The 19,505-nt window shown below is 47.4% G+C and overlaps 1 protein-coding gene across 1 annotated transcript in view; it reads right to left on the bottom strand.

Moving 5' to 3' along the window:
* The window catches only part of csmd2 (CUB and Sushi multiple domains 2), a 189,896-nt gene that overhangs the window by 28,871 nt on the left and 141,520 nt on the right, over nucleotides 1–19,505 (bottom strand). Inside the window, exons 38-47 of the mRNA XM_028432810.1 lie at nucleotides 19,396–19,500; nucleotides 19,098–19,216; nucleotides 17,892–17,961; nucleotides 16,850–16,966; nucleotides 16,456–16,665; nucleotides 14,988–15,176; nucleotides 3,379–3,556; nucleotides 1,778–1,923; nucleotides 1,612–1,692; nucleotides 789–902 (exon numbers count right to left, since the gene is read on the bottom strand). Coding sequence (XP_028288611.1) covers nucleotides 789–902; nucleotides 1,612–1,692; nucleotides 1,778–1,923; nucleotides 3,379–3,556; nucleotides 14,988–15,176; nucleotides 16,456–16,665; nucleotides 16,850–16,966; nucleotides 17,892–17,961; nucleotides 19,098–19,216; nucleotides 19,396–19,500 — 1,329 coding nt within the window. The remainder of the gene's footprint in view (nucleotides 1–788; nucleotides 903–1,611; nucleotides 1,693–1,777; nucleotides 1,924–3,378; nucleotides 3,557–14,987; nucleotides 15,177–16,455; nucleotides 16,666–16,849; nucleotides 16,967–17,891; nucleotides 17,962–19,097; nucleotides 19,217–19,395; nucleotides 19,501–19,505) is intronic.

Genomic DNA, 19,505 nt, shown 5'->3' on the forward strand with positions numbered 1-19,505 from the left:
GCACCCAGTCTTTCGCCCAGAGGAACAGTGTTGCACACAATATGCAGTATTATGATGATGCAGTATGTGCGGGGAAACAGCGCACTTATTTAATCTACAGGGATGACAATATCTCAGCATGGAGACAGTGCCACAGCAGCTACCCTCAGCCTCCTGGGAGCTAAGAATCAGCCTACGAGATGGAAAGTGGTAACAAACTGATATGTGGCAGTTGCTATGTGACTACAGGCAGAGTGGGGACCCGTGGGAACCCGTGGGAACCACAAAGAGGCAAAACCTAAACTAGTGTATGAGTCTATGATTAGAGCACAATGATAACTGCTGAAAATAATCTCACAGGACCCACCTCTGTGGTGATGATTTATATCTGAAACCTGATTTGTCTATCATTAGGGTATATGAATTGATTCATCCCAGGAGACATGTTAATGATAAACAATCTGACATTCAAGGGGGTGTGAAAAAAGCTACTATTGCTAATATTATATTTTCAGTGCTTGGAGATGATAAATAAAAGGTAGAGGTTTACTTTGCATTGTTGTAATTGTATATCATGCTGCATTTGCAAAACCAGGCCAAGCAAGTGGCTTAAGACCAAAACCCTAGGTTTGTGCATACAATGCTACGATAAGCATAAACTATTGTATATGTGCCCCCTTTGTGCACAGTTGTATAAAAAGACTGGAACCTGATATCATGGTAACCAGGGAAATGGATGCAGATGGCAGAAGTTTACCTTGTCACATGTTTAACTTTGTGAGAGTATATGTAAGAAGTTGTACACTTACCATCACATGAAGGTGGAGGCCCCTCAAATTCCAAGTGTGTCCCTAATCTGCAGGTTAGGATGCTATTCCCACTCAACTGGAATCCTGGGAGGCATCGGTAGCGCACTATATCACCTAAACAATTAGATGGAAGAGGCAGAGATGTACTTAAAGGTGGCTGTGCTAACTGAAATCATATATACTTTTACTGTAATAAAAGTGCAATTATGCAGGTTATCAGATATCAGTTTGTGTTAAAAGTTGTTCGCCTAGTGTGAAAAGTGCTATATCAGCCTACAAAATACACATACACTAGCGGGGGTCCCAATATAATACTACGGTGATTATACTCCATTGTGTGTCTGAGAAAGAAAAAGTTAAGAGTGAGGAAAAACCACCTAATAAATCCCCTCTGGGTATCCTATAGATGAAACACTATGTCAGTGTCGCTGCCTTTGTGTCTCTGGATAATAGCAAGTCAAGGAGGTATGCAAATAAACAGATAAGGAGAATTAATCTCCATTGTCTTGGGAATGAGAGCACCTGCTTCAAATCCCACAGGCTTTCTGATTAGTTTGTCATAATCATTAATTTGTACTGGTGACTTTAAACTCCATGCCTGATGTAGTTTATGCTGTGTCTGTATACAGTAGCAGTGACTTATTGGATGTGTAGTCAGTGGGCTGGGGGCAATGTAAACTGTCAAAGTTGGGATTGACAGTGGGATTAACACATCAAATGCAAATACAAGTAATGATAGGACCCCAAAAAGACAGCAGTGGTTAGATAGCAGTGTTTGTGTGTCTATTTGCATGACTTTTTTTGTGACAGCATTTCCACCTACCAATTTTAAATTCTTTGCTTGCCATCAGGATCTCTGCATTGGGAATGATGGGGGGAGGCAGGCAGTACTGCAGCCTGTAAGCTTTAGTGAAAGCATCAAAGACATTAAACACAATAAATGAGCATTATCTGGTAGAAATAAATATCAGCTCAGATAATTTTCATACCTTGGTAGTTGATACGGAACAGTCCTCCCTTCTCTGTATTACTACGGAACCGAATCAGCACCTGATTGGACGTGCTACTGGGTGACTCATTGGGTTCTCCCTCAGTGAACACACCAAGCTTCTTGGCTGTCTCCTGTGGACCGTCCCTAAAGGGGTAAACAGGTCAACTGCTTCAAAAACAACAATACACCTGAGACAACAACCTCGGCAAAGCAGTTGAGTTGTTCTCCCACTATAAAGCACCATGAGGCTTTCTTAAGCAAGCCAGACTAAACCACACACCAGATTATTGTCAAGCAGCTTCCAGCACCATAAGTATAATCAAGCTGCTCTCATTTCATTATTTCAAAGCAATTACACTGGCCTGTTCTGGGTGATTATGGTAAAATAAGGTAAAAATTACATATAAGCATGGAATGACAGGTCTGGACTGTGCTGCTCCTGCTAACAGCCATCCAACGGGAGTGTCTCTGGAAGCTGTGGCCCAGCCTTGGCACTCCCCTGGTGTGGGCATGGCCGATTAAGCCAGCTCCCAGATTCCTGCCACAACCATTCAGCTTAAAAACCATCTGTCTTTGGCTGTCAGACTGGGCATGGGAGATTACAAGCAGCTCTGGAAACGGCTGGCTGGGGACTGCTGCCTGACAGCACTGTAGCCAAGCCGCCATTACGGGGCCCATTTCCTTGGCTCAGTAGTTCAGTGGATGGATACACAGCGGTGGTAACTGGGAACTGGGGAACATGATAGTCCCCATCTTGGCTCTGCAGGAACTTGTTGGGAAAGATCAACACTGTAGGGACCGCTTACAGAGGAGAAACAATATGATAAAAAATAGACAGTTTGGTTTACTATAGATATGTTGACTTAAACTCTCCATGTCATAAAAATCAACACACTATCTTCTAAAAGTACCCTACGCTGTAAAACATAGATGTCAGCACACACCATGTGGACTTTTTATGTGGTAGGTTAGTTACCAGGTTGGCTGGCAGTCAGATCTCCGGTCTCACTGAGAGCTGAGACCTTTGGAGGCTGTCTCAGAGAGAGGGGATCAACTGGGACTGGCAACAGTAGTGCATGCAAAATCTTGTCTCTGGTGGCACATAGTGCAGGTTCAGCCATGCATTATGGAGGTGATGAAAGGAAGCTTTACCCCTCGGTACTCAGTCAGGCATAAAACATACACAGACAGTAAGAAGTGAGGCGCTCACACACACAACAGCCATAATTTTACAATGTGAATCCTTTTCCCTCATAGCCAACTTCCTGGATTACTTGGATAATTTCATTTTTTTCAGTCATGACCAACATTAGTGATGTATTTCCCATGCATTTTTGCTGCTGTTTCTTAAAATCTAGTGAAAGCAAAAAAACGCACACAAAAAAAATCAAATATACTGTTGAAAAAAAGATTGAAGCAAGGCGTCTGGACTTGTAGAGTTTTTCTTGAAACAAGAAAAAATCTACAAGTCCAGACAATACATCATACATAACTTCTCTACGTATGATGACCTGGATGACTGAGAATCTTCATCAACACAAACACTTCATAAAAGCCATTTCAAAAAACCTGTAATGCCTGTAAACTTTCATTTCTTACCAGAGAGTGATGAAGTCATGCGGCCCATGAACCTGAAGCAGGGTAAAGTTGAGTTTGATGCCGAAACCAGGAGCCACAGTAATCAGCCAGGAGCAGTCGGCTGAGCTTGGATACTCCTCTGGGTAACCTGGGGAGAATACGGTTCCATTGTCTGCTGTGATGTTCCCACCACAAGGTACTGTGAGAGAGAGAGGGGAGAGAGAAAGAGAGGCAGGCTATATATATCAGTGGGCAAGGAATACAACAGGAAAGATACAAAATTCAACTCCAATCAGTTGGAAAAGAGGATTTCTCATTCTCATCTTCTGCTTCCTTCTCACTGTCGCTTTCCCCCTCTCCTTCACTCTTCGTCTATTGCCCAGGCACTTGTCTGAGCTAAAGATTAGCCTGTAAAGCCTGTTACTAAGTGGGGGCTTGGATGGAGTGTTTTGCTACGATAAGGCCTCAACCCTTCCCCATTGGGGTTGAGGAGAGAGTAGCATGGAGATGAGGCGAGGGGTTACTGTGGAGTTTTGAGGTGTGTGTGTGTGTGTAAGTACAGTAGATGTGTCTCTCTTTTTTGAGTGACAGGAAAGGTTACAACAATATGTGTAGGTTAGGTCCTAGTCCAAAAGTAGCTGATACCTTGTGGTTAAAATTAACTATAGACATAGTTAGACCACATAAACACATCCCTGAACCAGCCATCAAATCAGCAGGCACAGAAACGGTTCCTATACTCAAATACTTCTCAGAAGTCAGGAGGTTGGAACAAACATAACAGTAACATTCCCACTGATGCTCCCAGAGCATTTATTCACTGTTCAGAAAAAATCAAGGAGTAGTAGTAATCACGGCAGTGCAGGCATCTCAAGCAACCAAGAGGGTATCCAGCTTAACAGCACACCCTCGGATGCCTCTGGGAGCAGAGTTTGCATGTTTTATCCCTCTGTTTCTTTCTCAGGTCATGTGCGCATGTTCACATAACACAGCTGCCTGTTTCAGTCGCTGGTTGAGTGGACCCTTCTGTTGCTTCCACACCTGTTAAATGAGCTATCGATCAGATCCATTGATTAAACCTTGGATACTCTATGGAGTTGCACCTCTGGCTGACACATCAACAACCCAGCTAATTAATACTCATGTGTGGAAGAGTATGTGTTTGCTTCAAGGGTAAGATATGAACAGAAAACATGAAGCAGCACTGAGACTGTTTTTAAAGTTCCTATGAAACAGCTTTAGGAGGGATATTTGCAAATTTATGTGCTTGCTGTAAAAAAAGGAAATCATCAGTCTTCTTGTAAAGCCCAGTCAGTTGGGCTTTGTTTTTATTGGCCAATCCAATGGCCTGAGCAGATACCTCAGAGCATTCAGCTGTTTTTGTAACTGGGAATGCCAGCTCAACAGAATAGGCAGAGATAGTTGTCACCAACACCACCCACATCCTCTTCATGGTGACAATGCAAAGACAGATTAAAAAAAAATGTATTAGTTTTATTAAAATTGAATTTAGAATTTAACAAGCCTGTGTCTAAATGTTGGTTCCTCAAGTACATATTCACTGCAGATGGATTGTGATCTTGTGATGATTTTGACAGAGAAAACACATCTGGACAGTTACACACAAACAAAAGAGACAATAAAAAAACACTGGGAATGGAATTTAGACAATGAGGGGAGATTATGACAATAGACAAAAGGTCACGTGCTGCCCAATGTGGTGCTATACCAGGACGTAAGTTAGAGCAGGGAAGGTAACAAAAATCAATAAACTTTTGCATTACCCTCAGAGGAAGTCTATGCAAATACTCAAGTTATGCAGGACACTGAAGAGCAGGTTGTGCTGCACTGGGGTCAAGAGCTGTAGTTAAACCGGAGGTTATGGCTATAACCATGGTTCTCTGATTAGCATGAGTGAGTGTCTCACTATGGGAGAACGCCCCTGCGTGATCCCGACAGAAGCTTTAATTACATTACACCAGCCCTTGGGGCTGGTATCAGTGACGTCTATGTCAGGAGGGACCGCCCTCCTCCTACATAATAGGCTGACATAGCTTCAGCCGCCATTCAAACAAGCTCACCTCTTCCTCGCTTCCATAGCAAGGAGGGTGGTCTGGTGAGACACTCACTCATGCTAATCAGAGAACCATGGTTATAGCCATAACCTCCAGTTCTCTTTCATAGCATTCGTTTCGTGTCTCACTATGGGAGAAATACTGACTCCCGGATTGCCAGACATGCCTGTAAAAATGACAACTGTCCCAGAGGGGCCTCACGAAGAGTGGGTTGTACCCCGTGAAAACCCTACCCCAAGAACTGAATGTGCCAGGGTTGGAAGCCCAACTTGCAGCTGCACAAATTTCCTGGGCTGAAACCCCCTTAAAGAGAGCCCAGGAAGCAGCAAGGCCCCTAGTGGAGTGCGCACGCAGACCAGCAGGAGGCGGAAGACCTTTGGTCGTGTAAGCCAGAGCAATAGCCTCCACAATCCAGTGGGAAAGCCGCTGTTTTGAGACTGGCTTGCCCACACATGGCTTAGCCCAGGACACAAACAACTGGTCACTCTGCCTAACACCCTGAGTCCTGTCCAGATAGGTCCTTAGTGCACGGACCGGACACAGCGTATGCAGACGCCGATGCTCCTCAGAGGAGTAAGGCGGTGGATAAAAAGCAACCAGCTCTATTGGGGAGAGAGACCGAACCACCTTTGGGATAAAGGCTGGGTTAGGCTGCATACTGACCCTCTCGCCCCCTGGTGAAAAATGGGTACAAGCCTCATGCACAGACAGGGCATGAACCTCACCGACGCGCTTAGCCGAGGCCAAGGCCAGGAGCAGCGCTGTCTTAAGAGATACCACCTTTAATTCCACCTGATCCAGTGGTTCAAAAGGTGGACCAGAAAGAGCATCCAGCACCGTGGGCAGACCACGGTGTGGGTCGACACCAGAGGGTGTGTTATAGCAGAGAAGATAGTTGTGTGTCTTAACGCATCTTTTTTCTGCATTTTTTTTTTTTTTGTCATAGTCAACAGCGCCCTCGGCTCTCTGTCTGGATGCGCTTTGGACTGTTTTATTACAGAGTGCAAGACAGAAGTGCTTGTGCAACACTGAGAATGCTGTCTGTGTTTGTTGGGCACTCGAACATGAACACCGGCCCAAGTGCTGCACTCTATGCGGGAAACGTCCCGCAGAACCCGCTCTGGAACTGAGCTGGAGAAGGGCAGGGCGACCCGTTGGGGGGGCAGGCTGGATCGGCCCTCCGCCTGGGGAGAAGCGGTCAGGCCTGCCGCTTCTTCTTCCTCACCGTCGCGGTAGCGGGTTGAGGTGGTGGAGCGGCTTGCCGAGCATGGGGAGACTGCTTCCTAGCCCATGGGTTGCCAGCGCTTTTAGGGACTGGAAGGGCTGCCTGCGTCTTGGACACCTTGGGGATCCGATAAGCAGGGGCCGGGTGAGAGACAGCCTGAGCATATGACTGACTCGAAGTGCCGGGAGTAACAGGTGGAGCCCTCCTCGGCAGGCAAGTTTCAGCGCCTCATCATCTCTCTTTTTCTCCTCACATCTCTTCTGCATGGAGGCAACAGCCGAGCCGAAGAGCCCATGAGGGACGACCGGAGTGTCGAGGAGCTCCTCTTTCTCCTTAGTCGTGAGGTTGGTGAGCCCCAGCCAGCGCGCTCTCTCTTGCAGGACCATAAGACCCATGGCTCTTCCTGTGGCTTGGATAGCCACCTTGTGGAGGCGAAGGACGTGGTCCATAATGACGCAGATTTCTTCCCACAGGGAGTTATCTGGTTTAGCCGTCATGTCCTCCTCTAATTCCGCCTGGTAGGCCGTCAGGATAGAGGAGGCGTTGAGAGCTCTGGTCGACAGAGCCGCCGCCTTATAACACTTGTCAGTGAGGCTGGACTGAAAGTGGTCTGTCTTGGAGGGAAAAGATGAAACCGAGGAGGACAGGGACGTCTTCGGGTGAAGGTGTGTCGCTACCAGCGGCTCAATGGGAGGTATTTGGCGGATGCCGTTAGCCTCCATCCCCTCGCAATCCAACAGGGAGCTCCCCGAGATTGGGTGTTTCTCGCTGTATGGTTTAGCTTTCCACGTAGCCGCTATCTCATCAAGCAGCTCTGGGAAAATTGGCAGCACTTGTTTCCCCGTCTTCTTTGCTTTGGGCGGCTTCTTGCCATCAAAGCGAGACCTGACTTCTTTGGCTTGAAACGTGGGCCATGGGATGTTGAGCCTTACAGCGGCACATTTGCACATGTCCTGCATGTCGAGATCCAGGGGAGAAGGAGCCGAAGGGATTTCTCCCATCGCGACGCCCGGCTTTGCAGCCCCGCCGGTGACGCTGAAGCTAGTTTCTTCTTCGTCACCGTCTGATAACAGGAGCTTGGAGTCGGCAGACTCTCCCACCTCGTCATCAGCGTCTCGTCTCGGGTCGACGCGGATAAGGCTCTCCCATCCCTCCTCTGACGGGAAACAGGAGTCTGCAGTCTGGGGAACTGCGTCTGCCCAACTCAGCCCAGGCGGCAGCGCTTCAGCCGCTCCACCCGACATATCCACCCCGCCTTGCGGCGAGGCTGTCTCCGACAGCAGTGGGTCCCCGCCAAACAAACTAGCCTGGCAACGTCTATGTCAGGAGGGACCGCCCTCCTCCTACATAATAGGCTGACATAGCTTCAGCCGCCATTCAAACAAGCTCACCTCTTCCTCGCTTCCATAGCAAGGAGGGTGGTCTGGTGAGACACTCACTCATGCTAATCAGAGAACCATGGTTATAGCCATAACCTCCAGTTCTCTTTCATAGCATTCGTTTCGTGTCTCACTATGGGAGAAATACTGACTCCCGGATTGCCAGACATGCCTGTAAAAATGACAACTGTCCCAGAGGGGCCTCACGAAGAGTGGGTTGTACCCCGTGAAAACCCTACCCCAAGAACTGAATGTGCCAGGGTTGGAAGCCCAACTTGCAGCTGCACAAATTTCCTGGGCTGAAACCCCCTTAAAGAGAGCCCAGGAAGCAGCAAGGCCCCTAGTGGAGTGCGCACGCAGACCAGCAGGAGGCGGAAGACCTTTGGTCGTGTAAGCCAGAGCAATAGCCTCCACAATCCAGTGGGAAAGCCGCTGTTTTGAGACTGGCTTGCCCACACATGGCTTAGCCCAGGACACAAACAACTGGTCACTCTGCCTAACACCCTGAGTCCTGTCCAGATAGGTCCTTAGTGCACGGACCGGACACAGCGTATGCAGACGCCGATGCTCCTCAGAGGAGTAAGGCGGTGGATAAAAAGCAACCAGCTCTATTGGGGAGAGAGACCGAACCACCTTTGGGATAAAGGCTGGGTTAGGCTGCATACTGACCCTCTCGCCCCCTGGTGAAAAATGGGTACAAGCCTCATGCACAGACAGGGCATGAACCTCACCGACGCGCTTAGCCGAGGCCAAGGCCAGGAGCAGCGCTGTCTTAAGAGATACCACCTTTAATTCCACCTGATCCAGTGGTTCAAAAGGTGGACCAGAAAGAGCATCCAGCACCGTGGGCAGACCACGGTGTGGGTCGACACCAGAGGGTGTGTTATAGCAGAGAAGATAGTTGTGTGTCTTAACGCATCTTTTTTCTGCATTTTTTTTTTTTTGTCATAGTCAACAGCGCCCTCGGCTCTCTGTCTGGATGCGCTTTGGACTGTTTTATTACAGAATGCAAGACAGAAGTGCTTGTGCAACACTGAGAATGCTGTCTGTGTTTGTTGGGCACTCGAACATGAACACCGGCCCAAGTGCTGCACTCTATGCGGGAAACGTCCCGCAGAACCCGCTCTGGAACTGAGCTGGAGAAGGGCAGGGCGACCCGTTGGGGGGGCAGGCTGGATCGGCCCTCCGCCTGGGGAGAAGCGGTCAGGCCTGCCGCTTCTTCTTCCTCACCGTCGCGGTAGCGGGTTGAGGTGGTGGAGCGGCTTGCCGAGCATGGGGAGACTGCTTCCTAGCCCATGGGTTGCCAGCGCTTTTAGGGACTGGAAGGGCTGCCTGCGTCTTGGACACCTTGGGGATCCGATAAGCAGGGGCCGGGTGAGAGACAGCCTGAGCATATGACTGACTCGAAGTGCCGGGAGTAACAGGTGGAGCCCTCCTCGGCAGGCAAGTTTCAGCGCCTCATCATCTCTCTTTTTCTCCTCACATCTCTTCTGCATGGAGGCAACAGCCGAGCCGAAGAGCCCATGAGGGACGACCGGAGTGTCGAGGAGCTCCTCTTTCTCCTTAGTCGTGAGGTTGGTGAGCCCCAGCCAGCGCGCTCTCTCTTGCAGGACCATAAGACCCATGGCTCTTCCTGTGGCTTGGATAGCCACCTTGTGGAGGCGAAGGACGTGGTCCATAATGACGCAGATTTCTTCCCACAGGGAGTTATCTGGTTTAGCCGTCATGTCCTCCTCTAATTCCGCCTGGTAGGCCGTCAGGATAGAGGAGGCGTTGAGAGCTCTGGTCGACAGAGCCGCCGCCTTATAACACTTGTCAGTGAGGCTGGACTGAAAGTGGTCTGTCTTGGAGGGAAAAGATGAAACCGAGGAGGACAGGGACGTCTTCGGGTGAAGGTGTGTCGCTACCAGCGGCTCAATGGGAGGTATTTGGCGGATGCCGTTAGCCTCCATCCCCTCGCAATCCAACAGGGAGCTCCCCGAGATGGGGTGTTTCTCGCTGTATGGTTTAGCTTTCCACGTAGCCGCTATCTCATCAAGCAGCTCTGGGAAAATTGGCAGCACTTGTTTCCCCGTCTTCTTTGCTTTGGGCGGCTTCTTGCCATCAAAGCGAGACCTGACTTCTTTGGCTTGAAACGTGGGCCATGGGATGTTGAGCCTTACAGCGGCACATTTGCACATGTCCTGCATGTCGAGATCCAGGGGAGAAGGAGCCGAAGGGATTTCTCCCATCGCGACGCCCGGCTTTGCAGCCCCGCCGGTGACGCTGAAGCTAGTTTCTTCTTCGTCACCGTCTGATAACAGGAGCTTGGAGTCGGCAGACTCTCCCACCTCGTCATCAGCGTCTCGTCTCGGGTCGACGCGGATAAGGCTCTCCCATCCCTCCTCTGACGGGAAACAGGAGTCTGCAGTCTGGGGAACTGCGTCTGCCCAACTCAGCCCAGGCGGCAGCGCTTCAGCCGCTCCACCCGACATATCCACCCCGCCTTGCGGCGAGGCTGTCTCCGACAGCAGTGGGTCCCCGCCAAACAAACTAGCCTGGCAACGTCTATGTCAGGAGGGACCGCCCTCCTCCTACATAATAGGCTGACATAGCTTCAGCCGCCATTCAAACAAGCTCACCTCTTCCTCGCTTCCATAGCAAGGAGGGTGGTCTGGTGAGACACTCACTCATGCTAATCAGAGAACCATGGTTATAGCCATAACCTCCAGTTCTCTTTCATAGCATTCGTTTCGTGTCTCACTATGGGAGAAATACTGACTCCCGGATTGCCAGACATGCCTGTAAAAATGACAACTGTCCCAGAGGGGCCTCACGAAGAGTGGGTTGTACCCCGTGAAAACCCTACCCCAAGAACTGAATGTGCCAGGGTTGGAAGCCCAACTTGCAGCTGCACAAATTTCCTGGGCTGAAACCCCCTTAAAGAGAGCCCAGGAAGCAGCAAGGCCCCTAGTGGAGTGCGCACGCAGACCAGCAGGAGGCGGAAGACCTTTGGTCGTGTAAGCCAGAGCAATAGCCTCCACAATCCAGTGGGAAAGCCGCTGTTTTGAGACTGGCTTGCCCACACATGGCTTAGCCCAGGACACAAACAACTGGTCACTCTGCCTAACACCCTGAGTCCTGTCCAGATAGGTCCTTAGTGCACGGACCGGACACAGCGTATGCAGACGCCGATGCTCCTCAGAGGAGTAAGGCGGTGGATAAAAAGCAACCAGCTCTATTGGGGAGAGAGACCGAACCACCTTTGGGATAAAGGCTGGGTTAGGCTGCATACTGACCCTCTCGCCCCCTGGTGAAAAATGGGTACAAGCCTCATGCACAGACAGGGCATGAACCTCACCGACGCGCTTAGCCGAGGCCAAGGCCAGGAGCAGCGCTGTCTTAAGAGATACCACCTTTAATTCCACCTGATCCAGTGGTTCAAAAGGTGGACCAGAAAGAGCATCCAGCACCGTGGGCAGACCACGGTGTGGGTCGACACCAGAGGGTGTGTTATAGCAGAGAAGATAGTTGTGTGTCTTAACGCATCTTTTTTCTGCATTTTTTTTTTTTTGTCATAGTCAACAGCGCCCTCGGCTCTCTGTCTGGATGCGCTTTGGACTGTTTTATTACAGAGTGCAAGACAGAAGTGCTTGTGCAACACTGAGAATGCTGTCTGTGTTTGTTGGGCACTCGAACATGAACACCGGCCCAAGTGCTGCACTCTATGCGGGAAACGTCCCGCAGAACCCGCTCTGGAACTGAGCTGGAGAAGGGCAGGGCGACCCGTTGGGGGGGCAGGCTGGATCGGCCCTCCGCCTGGGGAGAAGCGGTCAGGCCTGCCGCTTCTTCTTCCTCACCGTCGCGGTAGCGGGTTGAGGTGGTGGAGCGGCTTGCCGAGCATGGGGAGACTGCTTCCTAGCCCATGGGTTGCCAGCGCTTTTAGGGACTGGAAGGGCTGCCTGCGTCTTGGACACCTTGGGGATCCGATAAGCAGGGGCCGGGTGAGAGACAGCCTGAGCATATGACTGACTCGAAGTGCCGGGAGTAACAGGTGGAGCCCTCCTCGGCAGGCAAGTTTCAGCGCCTCATCATCTCTCTTTTTCTCCTCACATCTCTTCTGCATGGAGGCAACAGCCGAGCCGAAGAGCCCATGAGGGACGACCGGAGTGTCGAGGAGCTCCTCTTTCTCCTTAGTCGTGAGGTTGGTGAGCCCCAGCCAGCGCGCTCTCTCTTGCAGGACCATAAGACCCATGGCTCTTCCTGTGGCTTGGATAGCCACCTTGTGGAGGCGAAGGACGTGGTCCATAATGACGCAGATTTCTTCCCACAGGGAGTTATCTGGTTTAGCCGTCATGTCCTCCTCTAATTCCGCCTGGTAGGCCGTCAGGATAGAGGAGGCGTTGAGAGCTCTGGTCGACAGAGCCGCCGCCTTATAACACTTGTCAGTGAGGCTGGACTGAAAGTGGTCTGTCTTGGAGGGAAAAGATGAAACCGAGGAGGACAGGGACGTCTTCGGGTGAAGGTGTGTCGCTACCAGCGGCTCAATGGGAGGTATTTGGCGGATGCCGTTAGCCTCCATCCCCTCGCAATCCAACAGGGAGCTCCCCGAGATGGGGTGTTTCTCGCTGTATGGTTTAGCTTTCCACGTAGCCGCTATCTCATCAAGCAGCTCTGGGAAAATTGGCAGCACTTGTTTCCCCGTCTTCTTTGCTTTGGGCGGCTTCTTGCCATCAAAGCGAGACCTGACTTCTTTGGCTTGAAACGTGGGCCATGGGATGTTGAGCCTTACAGCGGCACATTTGCACATGTCCTGCATGTCGAGATCCAGGGGAGAAGGAGCCGAAGGGATTTCTCCCATCGCGACGCCCGGCTTTGCAGCCCCGCCGGTGACGCTGAAGCTAGTTTCTTCTTCGTCACCGTCTGATAACAGGAGCTTGGAGTCGGCAGACTCTCCCACCTCGTCATCAGCGTCTCGTCTCGGGTCGACGCGGATAAGGCTCTCCCATCCCTCCTCTGACGGGAAACAGGAGTCTGCAGTCTGGGGAACTGCGTCTGCCCAACTCAGCCCAGGCGGCAGCGCTTCAGCCGCTCCACCCGACATATCCACCCCGCCTTGCGGCGAGGCTGTCTCCGACAGCAGTGGGTCCCCGCCAGACAAACTAGCCTGGCAAGCTAGCCGTCGGCAGAGCAACTTGCGTGGGAAAGCAGCGCAGTGGATACAATTGTCCGTGGAGGACACAGCCGCCTGCGTGTGAGGTAAGCCCAGACATGCTGCACACCCTAACCCATCTTCAGCGGGGTTGTTAGCCGTGGCCATGACTAGCATAGGGTTCAAGGGCGCTAGCGTTAGCTTGTGCAGCTACTGGTTGTGTTCAGGGAAATATGGCTATTTTCCTGGCTAGCGTGTGGTGAGGTATCGCTACCTGCTGTGGGTATTATTAGCGTGAGCTGTATAGTGGTATTGCTACCTACAGACGATGCTAACGCACCCGCTGTTAGCAGAAGTATCGCTACTTCGGCTGTGACTAGTATTGAAGTATTGCTACTTGAGGCAAGAGTATTTCTACTTTCACCGATAGCGTGGAATAGTATTTCTACTATTCTTCAGCTGTGAAGCAACCGTGTCGTGTGGGACCAAGCGCCCGGTGACCGAGTTTTCACTCGAATCATTGGGCAGTTTAGCTAGGCACCCAGTAACACAGTTGTCATCAGGCTTCTGTGAGAAGCGAGAAGAGGTGTTTGAATGGCGACTGAAGCTATGTCAGCCTATTATATAGGGGGAGGGCGGTCCCTCCTGACATAGACGTCACTGATACCAGCCCCAAGGGCTGGTGTAGTGTAATTAAAGCTTCTGTCGGGATCACGCGGGGGCGTTCTCCCATAGTGAGACACGAAACGAATGCTATGAAAGAGAACATGATTTGCTACAATAATACTATGGCTTAACTAAAAGGAAGTGTGCTACAAGAATCAATACAGTAACTATAGTAACAAAAGCAGCAATGGCTGTCAAGAAAAATCACAACTGCAACGATTTGGTCAGCTTACCTGCAGAAATGTTCATCTAATGTGGCAATAAGTCAGGTGGGCATTGAGCATTGTTGCTAATGTGTTGTGGTGTATTTTTCCGATTAAGGCAGACATATCTCCAGCGAGATTACCTTCTCAGACCAGGTCAGTGCATTAAAGCCAATGTAACTACACTCACAGTGAGAAGCAGGCTATGCTCTGCTGGTTAATGTGAATGTGAAGAACAGAGCATGGCTTTGTAATTTATGAAGAGCAGACATACTATTTTATACTAACAAAGTCTTCTCCTTCAAACAGGCCAACAGCACTTACCCTACCCAACAGATTATCATGCAGATCAGTTATTGGAGGATTTCTATGTTGTTGCAGTACTAACACTCCTTTTTGTCTCTTACATAAATATACAAGCAAATAGCTGTCAGAGAATAAACTGTTCCCTCTTTTACTCCACTGCTCCTTCTCTCACTCCCATTTATCTCTCTGCTCGCCCATTCAAAGTTCCAGTGTCATGGCCATCACCTCCCTCTGTAATTTTGCCTGCCTTATTGAATAATCGACAGCTGGAGCGTGAGAATGTGGGTCAAGGACAAGGCACAATAGAGCATCCATTACTTTTCTTTTCAATTTAGGCTCTCTTTTATTCATCTTTTATTTGTCTCCACTCCTATTTAGCACAGTATTGATTTTTAGTGAAGAGTACTTTGCTTCATTATTAGGGGATAATTATTCAGTTTAATTACATTATTCATAATAGATAATCATTATCTCCATGGCCACATTTTGCTAATGATGTAATTACGCAATACATCCCTAATAGGAAGTCATCATTTTATTAGTTCTGTGTCCACGTGGCAGTTTGTGTGGCCGCTTGTTTTTTTTATGTTCCCATTTATAAATTCATTACATTTGGGATGTTTAGTTAAAACTCATTTCTCTTACCTTCACAGCGAGGGAAAGGGTGATCCCAGTTGCGGGTGGTGCCATGCTCACAGGTGAGGATGGAATGTCCCATCAGCTGATAGCCAGGTAGACACTCAAAGGAAATGGATTGACCCACGTTGAAACCAGCGCCCACCACCACCCCATAGCGGAATGGCTCTGGGTCTGGGCACTCCTGAAGCTCATATGCTGAGTGAGAGAAAAGTGAATTCAGTGAATTCAACTAAGCTACTCATTGTCAGTGAGACCAAAAAGAAAAGTTAATTGTGTCTATGCTTCATTTATTCATGCCAACAAACTAAATCAGGGAAGTTATTTATTTTTAAATTGATTGCGGTGGATCAGATGCTCACCACATATTGTCTAAAGCTACAGTAGTAGGTTCATGGGCTCATCCTCCCACTTACTCCTCCTACTACCTCCTACTCCCTCTCTGACAAGAGTATGTAAGAACAAAAAAGCCATCAGCAAGTTTTGACTTCTGCCAGAGGAGTATGAAGCAGTCATTAGAAATCATGTGAGTAAATTATTTTTACTTTTTTCATCATGGATACTGCAAAGCAGGCAGTGAGCCTTGAAGAGTCAGGATATTATTTTGACTAAAGGAACTGATTTCTATGGATCACAGCTTCCCTTTGTAGGAGATAACTCATGCAAATACAGCAAAATGGGGGTATTTGCAAATATAATGCTTGATTTATATGCTAATGTACACACAGTTATGTAAATGCACAATGCTACCTTTCGATTTGCTGGCTCGTTTGTTGAATCACAAAATACAAACTTTGTGTGCCTGTTGCATTTGTAGACAAGGGCAATTTATTTCTTGCAGCCATGCAGATATGCAATGAAGCCTTTTATTGGCACATGGTGAAGCAATCTTTTAAGTGATCAACAGTTTTATATACAAAGATTTATAGATCAGCAGAATTCACTGGCTCTGCATGCTGTTTAGCTCCACAGAGTCACTTCTCGGGATAATTCAGTAATGTTATGGCTTTACATGAATAAACCTCACACCGAAGCACAGCTAATAGTACATAAGTGTACTTGCAGACATAAAAGTAAATGCTTCTTGAGATTATGATTGATCAGTTTTTCTTTTGACAAGATATAATTCTCTGGGATTCTGTGATTGTGTCTCCAGGCAAATGGCTCTGATTATATACAGTAATATTGGCTCTGACGCTTATACAGTGTACCTCTTGCCGAACCGCATTTCAGTGACAGCAAAGATGGTCTGAAGCACAAAGTGCCACTTGCACTGGCATAATTGCTGGTTTGATCAATGCATAAGAAAGAAACTCATAATACTGATATTAGCTCAGCCCTGCAATTAGAAGACATTTATCTCTGTGATTATGCTTATTATTTAAAGTATGTATTAACTACTTTTTTTCTCTCATTCACAGTACAAGAGCTCATTACACACCCCAGTTCTGACATTTTACAATGTTTGTAGTCTTACCCTGATACTCAAACCGGAATCCTGGTTTGTTCTGTGAATGATCACTGTGGAAATACACTGTGGTCTCATGGGATGTGGTAAGAAGCGAAGAAGGAATATCCTGTCCGCTGAATCGACCAATCACAGCACTCGTTTCGAGGGGCCCATTGCGGATCTCAAGAAAATCGTGGTTGGCCTCAGTGGAGAAATTGAGGAACTGTATGTGGGCTCCTGGGAAAGATGAAGATTTTTTTGAAAAACATATTACTGAAGTACCCTTTGCATATGCCCTTGAGATGTTTAACAGAATGTATCTATATATATAAATCTAATTCATCAGCCCAGCCTTAAAAGTTTTATAATTATAAGGTTTTTTGGTGGTAAAATACAGATGTGACAAGCTGCAAGAACTCACCGTAACCAACTGGAAGGTAGATTCTCCAGGTGCAGTCACTGTTGCTAGGGTAGTTGCCTGGGAAACCAGGACTGAGAATCATGCCCTCCATCTCCTCCCGGATTCCACCACATTGAGCTGGCAGAGTCCAGACAAAGTAAACCATAAACATCTGCAAACAGCGATTCTCACACAACAAATGTAATGTATATGATGTAAATATACAGCAACATATGACATGATACAGCTTTTTCATAACATTCCCTGTATGTACAGTATGATATAGAGTACTGTATCTTTTTATCCTTCTCTTTTCATGTTAAATCACTGATTGATAAATATACATTTGACTACAATACACAACTAAGATTGAAAACAGGTGGAAGAGACATAAATACTGAGCAAAAGAGGAACGAGCAAAAAAGGGTGAAAAGAGTGAGAGATCCTGACATTACAATTAACAAGACAAAGGGGTGCTTCAACTAATAGTAAAAGAACAAGCTGACTCAATAAAAACCAAAGACAAGAGGTACTGCAAAAGAAAAAAAAACATGTGGAAGAAGATTAACATTCAACATAAGGGGGAGAGAGAGAGAGTTGCTGGTCCCACTTTGTTTCTGTAAGCTATACGTGAAGGGTTAAATGTTATTCTGTAGTAGCAGAAAAAAAACCTAAGGTAATCAGGAAACTGCTGATGCCTGTAAACACAATGAATCTTCCCTCGACTTCAACCAATCAAGATGCGAGACGGAACTAATTAGGCAGTGGTAGGTTGTTCCAATAAGTGCTTACTGTTTGTCAAGGTATTCTCACAGACAGGAACATTGGAAGAAAAAAAACAGGAAGCTACTGCTCTTTCTGTCTGTCAGTGACTATGGTCAGCTTTCAAGGTTTATTCCAACTGCAGAAACCTAACAAAGGGGAAAATGTGAATTTTTTTCTCACATTATCCATTTTTATTTATTTTCTAGTTGCTCTTGTCCCTGTTGTAAAAGCAAGAACCTCATGTAGAAAGGTAACAGAAGGACATGACAGTAATTGAAGGAATAGAAAATGTATTTACCTATGCACAGAGGTGGTGGGTAGTTCCATCGTCTGACAGGTCCAGGCATACAGGTGATGTGCGAGTTCCCCTGCAAGGAGCATCCAAGCGTGTGCACAGAAACAGAAAGACAAAAGTACAACAGACGATGAATTAACTTGTTCGCCCCACTGTCGCTCATCCATTCCTCCAAAAATCTGAACCTGCTGTGTGTCTCCACATGACTTCATGTGGCAGCTAAATGACTAAATCCATCTGAAGTGACAGAATAACAGAGAGGCAGCAGCACAGGCATAAGAAGATGATAACAGTGAAAGAAGACCAAAATATTTATAGAAAAAATAAGCAACACAATATGTGTGTCTTTTTTTACAAGGTTACTCTTGCCATAAAAATTAAAGATACAGACTGACTCAAGTGACCTTTCTCAGGAACCTGTCAGTAGTCCACTATAATACGCTTTACATTGACACCACATGCTGGTTTTCCTGTCAAACTGTTATAATCGACTCCTTCATATGTCTGGAAGATCAAGGGCTGCTACTACAATGACCGATAACGCCTTCAGATATATTCAAGCTTCAAGGAAGATATTTTAATTTCCTCTTTATACTGTCTAAGCATACCTTATATCTGCATTTTAACCAGACAGACTAATTTATACTCAGAGACTTGTGTTGTCAATGACTTTGATATAGCTATAGTGTCTGATACAATGTCTTTAATTACTGCTGACTGTTCTTAGTTACTTCATCTATATTCAAGTGCATTAATCAATTAATCAACATTCTCCGCAATTTCCCCAAAAAATGAAAAAAAGGGCATAGGCTCATTCTGGCATTCCTGTATGAGAACATGGAGTGAGAACTGGAGGGAACGCGCAGTCCCACTAAAGATGAAAAACAACATGTGTACTTGGTGTGCTCCACAGAAGTCACCATTTGTCTCTGAAAGGGCAGATGACTAAAGTGGAAGCACTGGAAGAATTTTGAATTTATAGCACAGCATCATAACACCCAATACATTCTAGGCAGCTGGACAATACCTCTTTAAAGACCTATTCTGAATTCATCAAGTTTCACAAAACACTGAATTACGAACAACAATAACTTGGTGATAGGAGAAGAGAGTACTGGTAGATGAGCTCAAACTGGTAATGGTCAAGGCAAGGGCTAGAGAGTAGGACTGACTCATGTGGAAAGGAAAGCTGAAAGTAGGGGATGTTACCTGCAGTGTATATCCAGGTTCACAATGGAATGACACCACATTATTCATCTGAAGACGCTCCCCTACTTTGATGCCATTCATAGGAACTACAGGCTCTGGGCAGTTGGTCAGAGAAACCGCTAAGGGGATGAGGAATTCAGAGAAAACAGGATAACATAGGAAAATAAGATCACAAAATGGTACATTATACAATTTGATTAGAAGAAACAAAGGACATGCATTCAACCCTGGGGGGAAACACATACACCTGCTTGATTTAATATACCGTAAATAGTATGAACATTTTTTTTCCACTTACTTTTGTATTCTAGCCTGAACCCAGCTGCAGACACACTAATGTCAGAGAAAAAATGGAGGTAGAGTTGGTTGGAGGTGCTGTTGAGGAGCGCAGGGACCGTTGTGCCTTGA

Source organism: Parambassis ranga, chromosome 2, assembly GCF_900634625.1.
Source record: "Parambassis ranga chromosome 2, fParRan2.1, whole genome shotgun sequence".
In the NCBI taxonomy this organism is placed as follows: domain Eukaryota; kingdom Metazoa; phylum Chordata; class Actinopteri; family Ambassidae; genus Parambassis; species Parambassis ranga.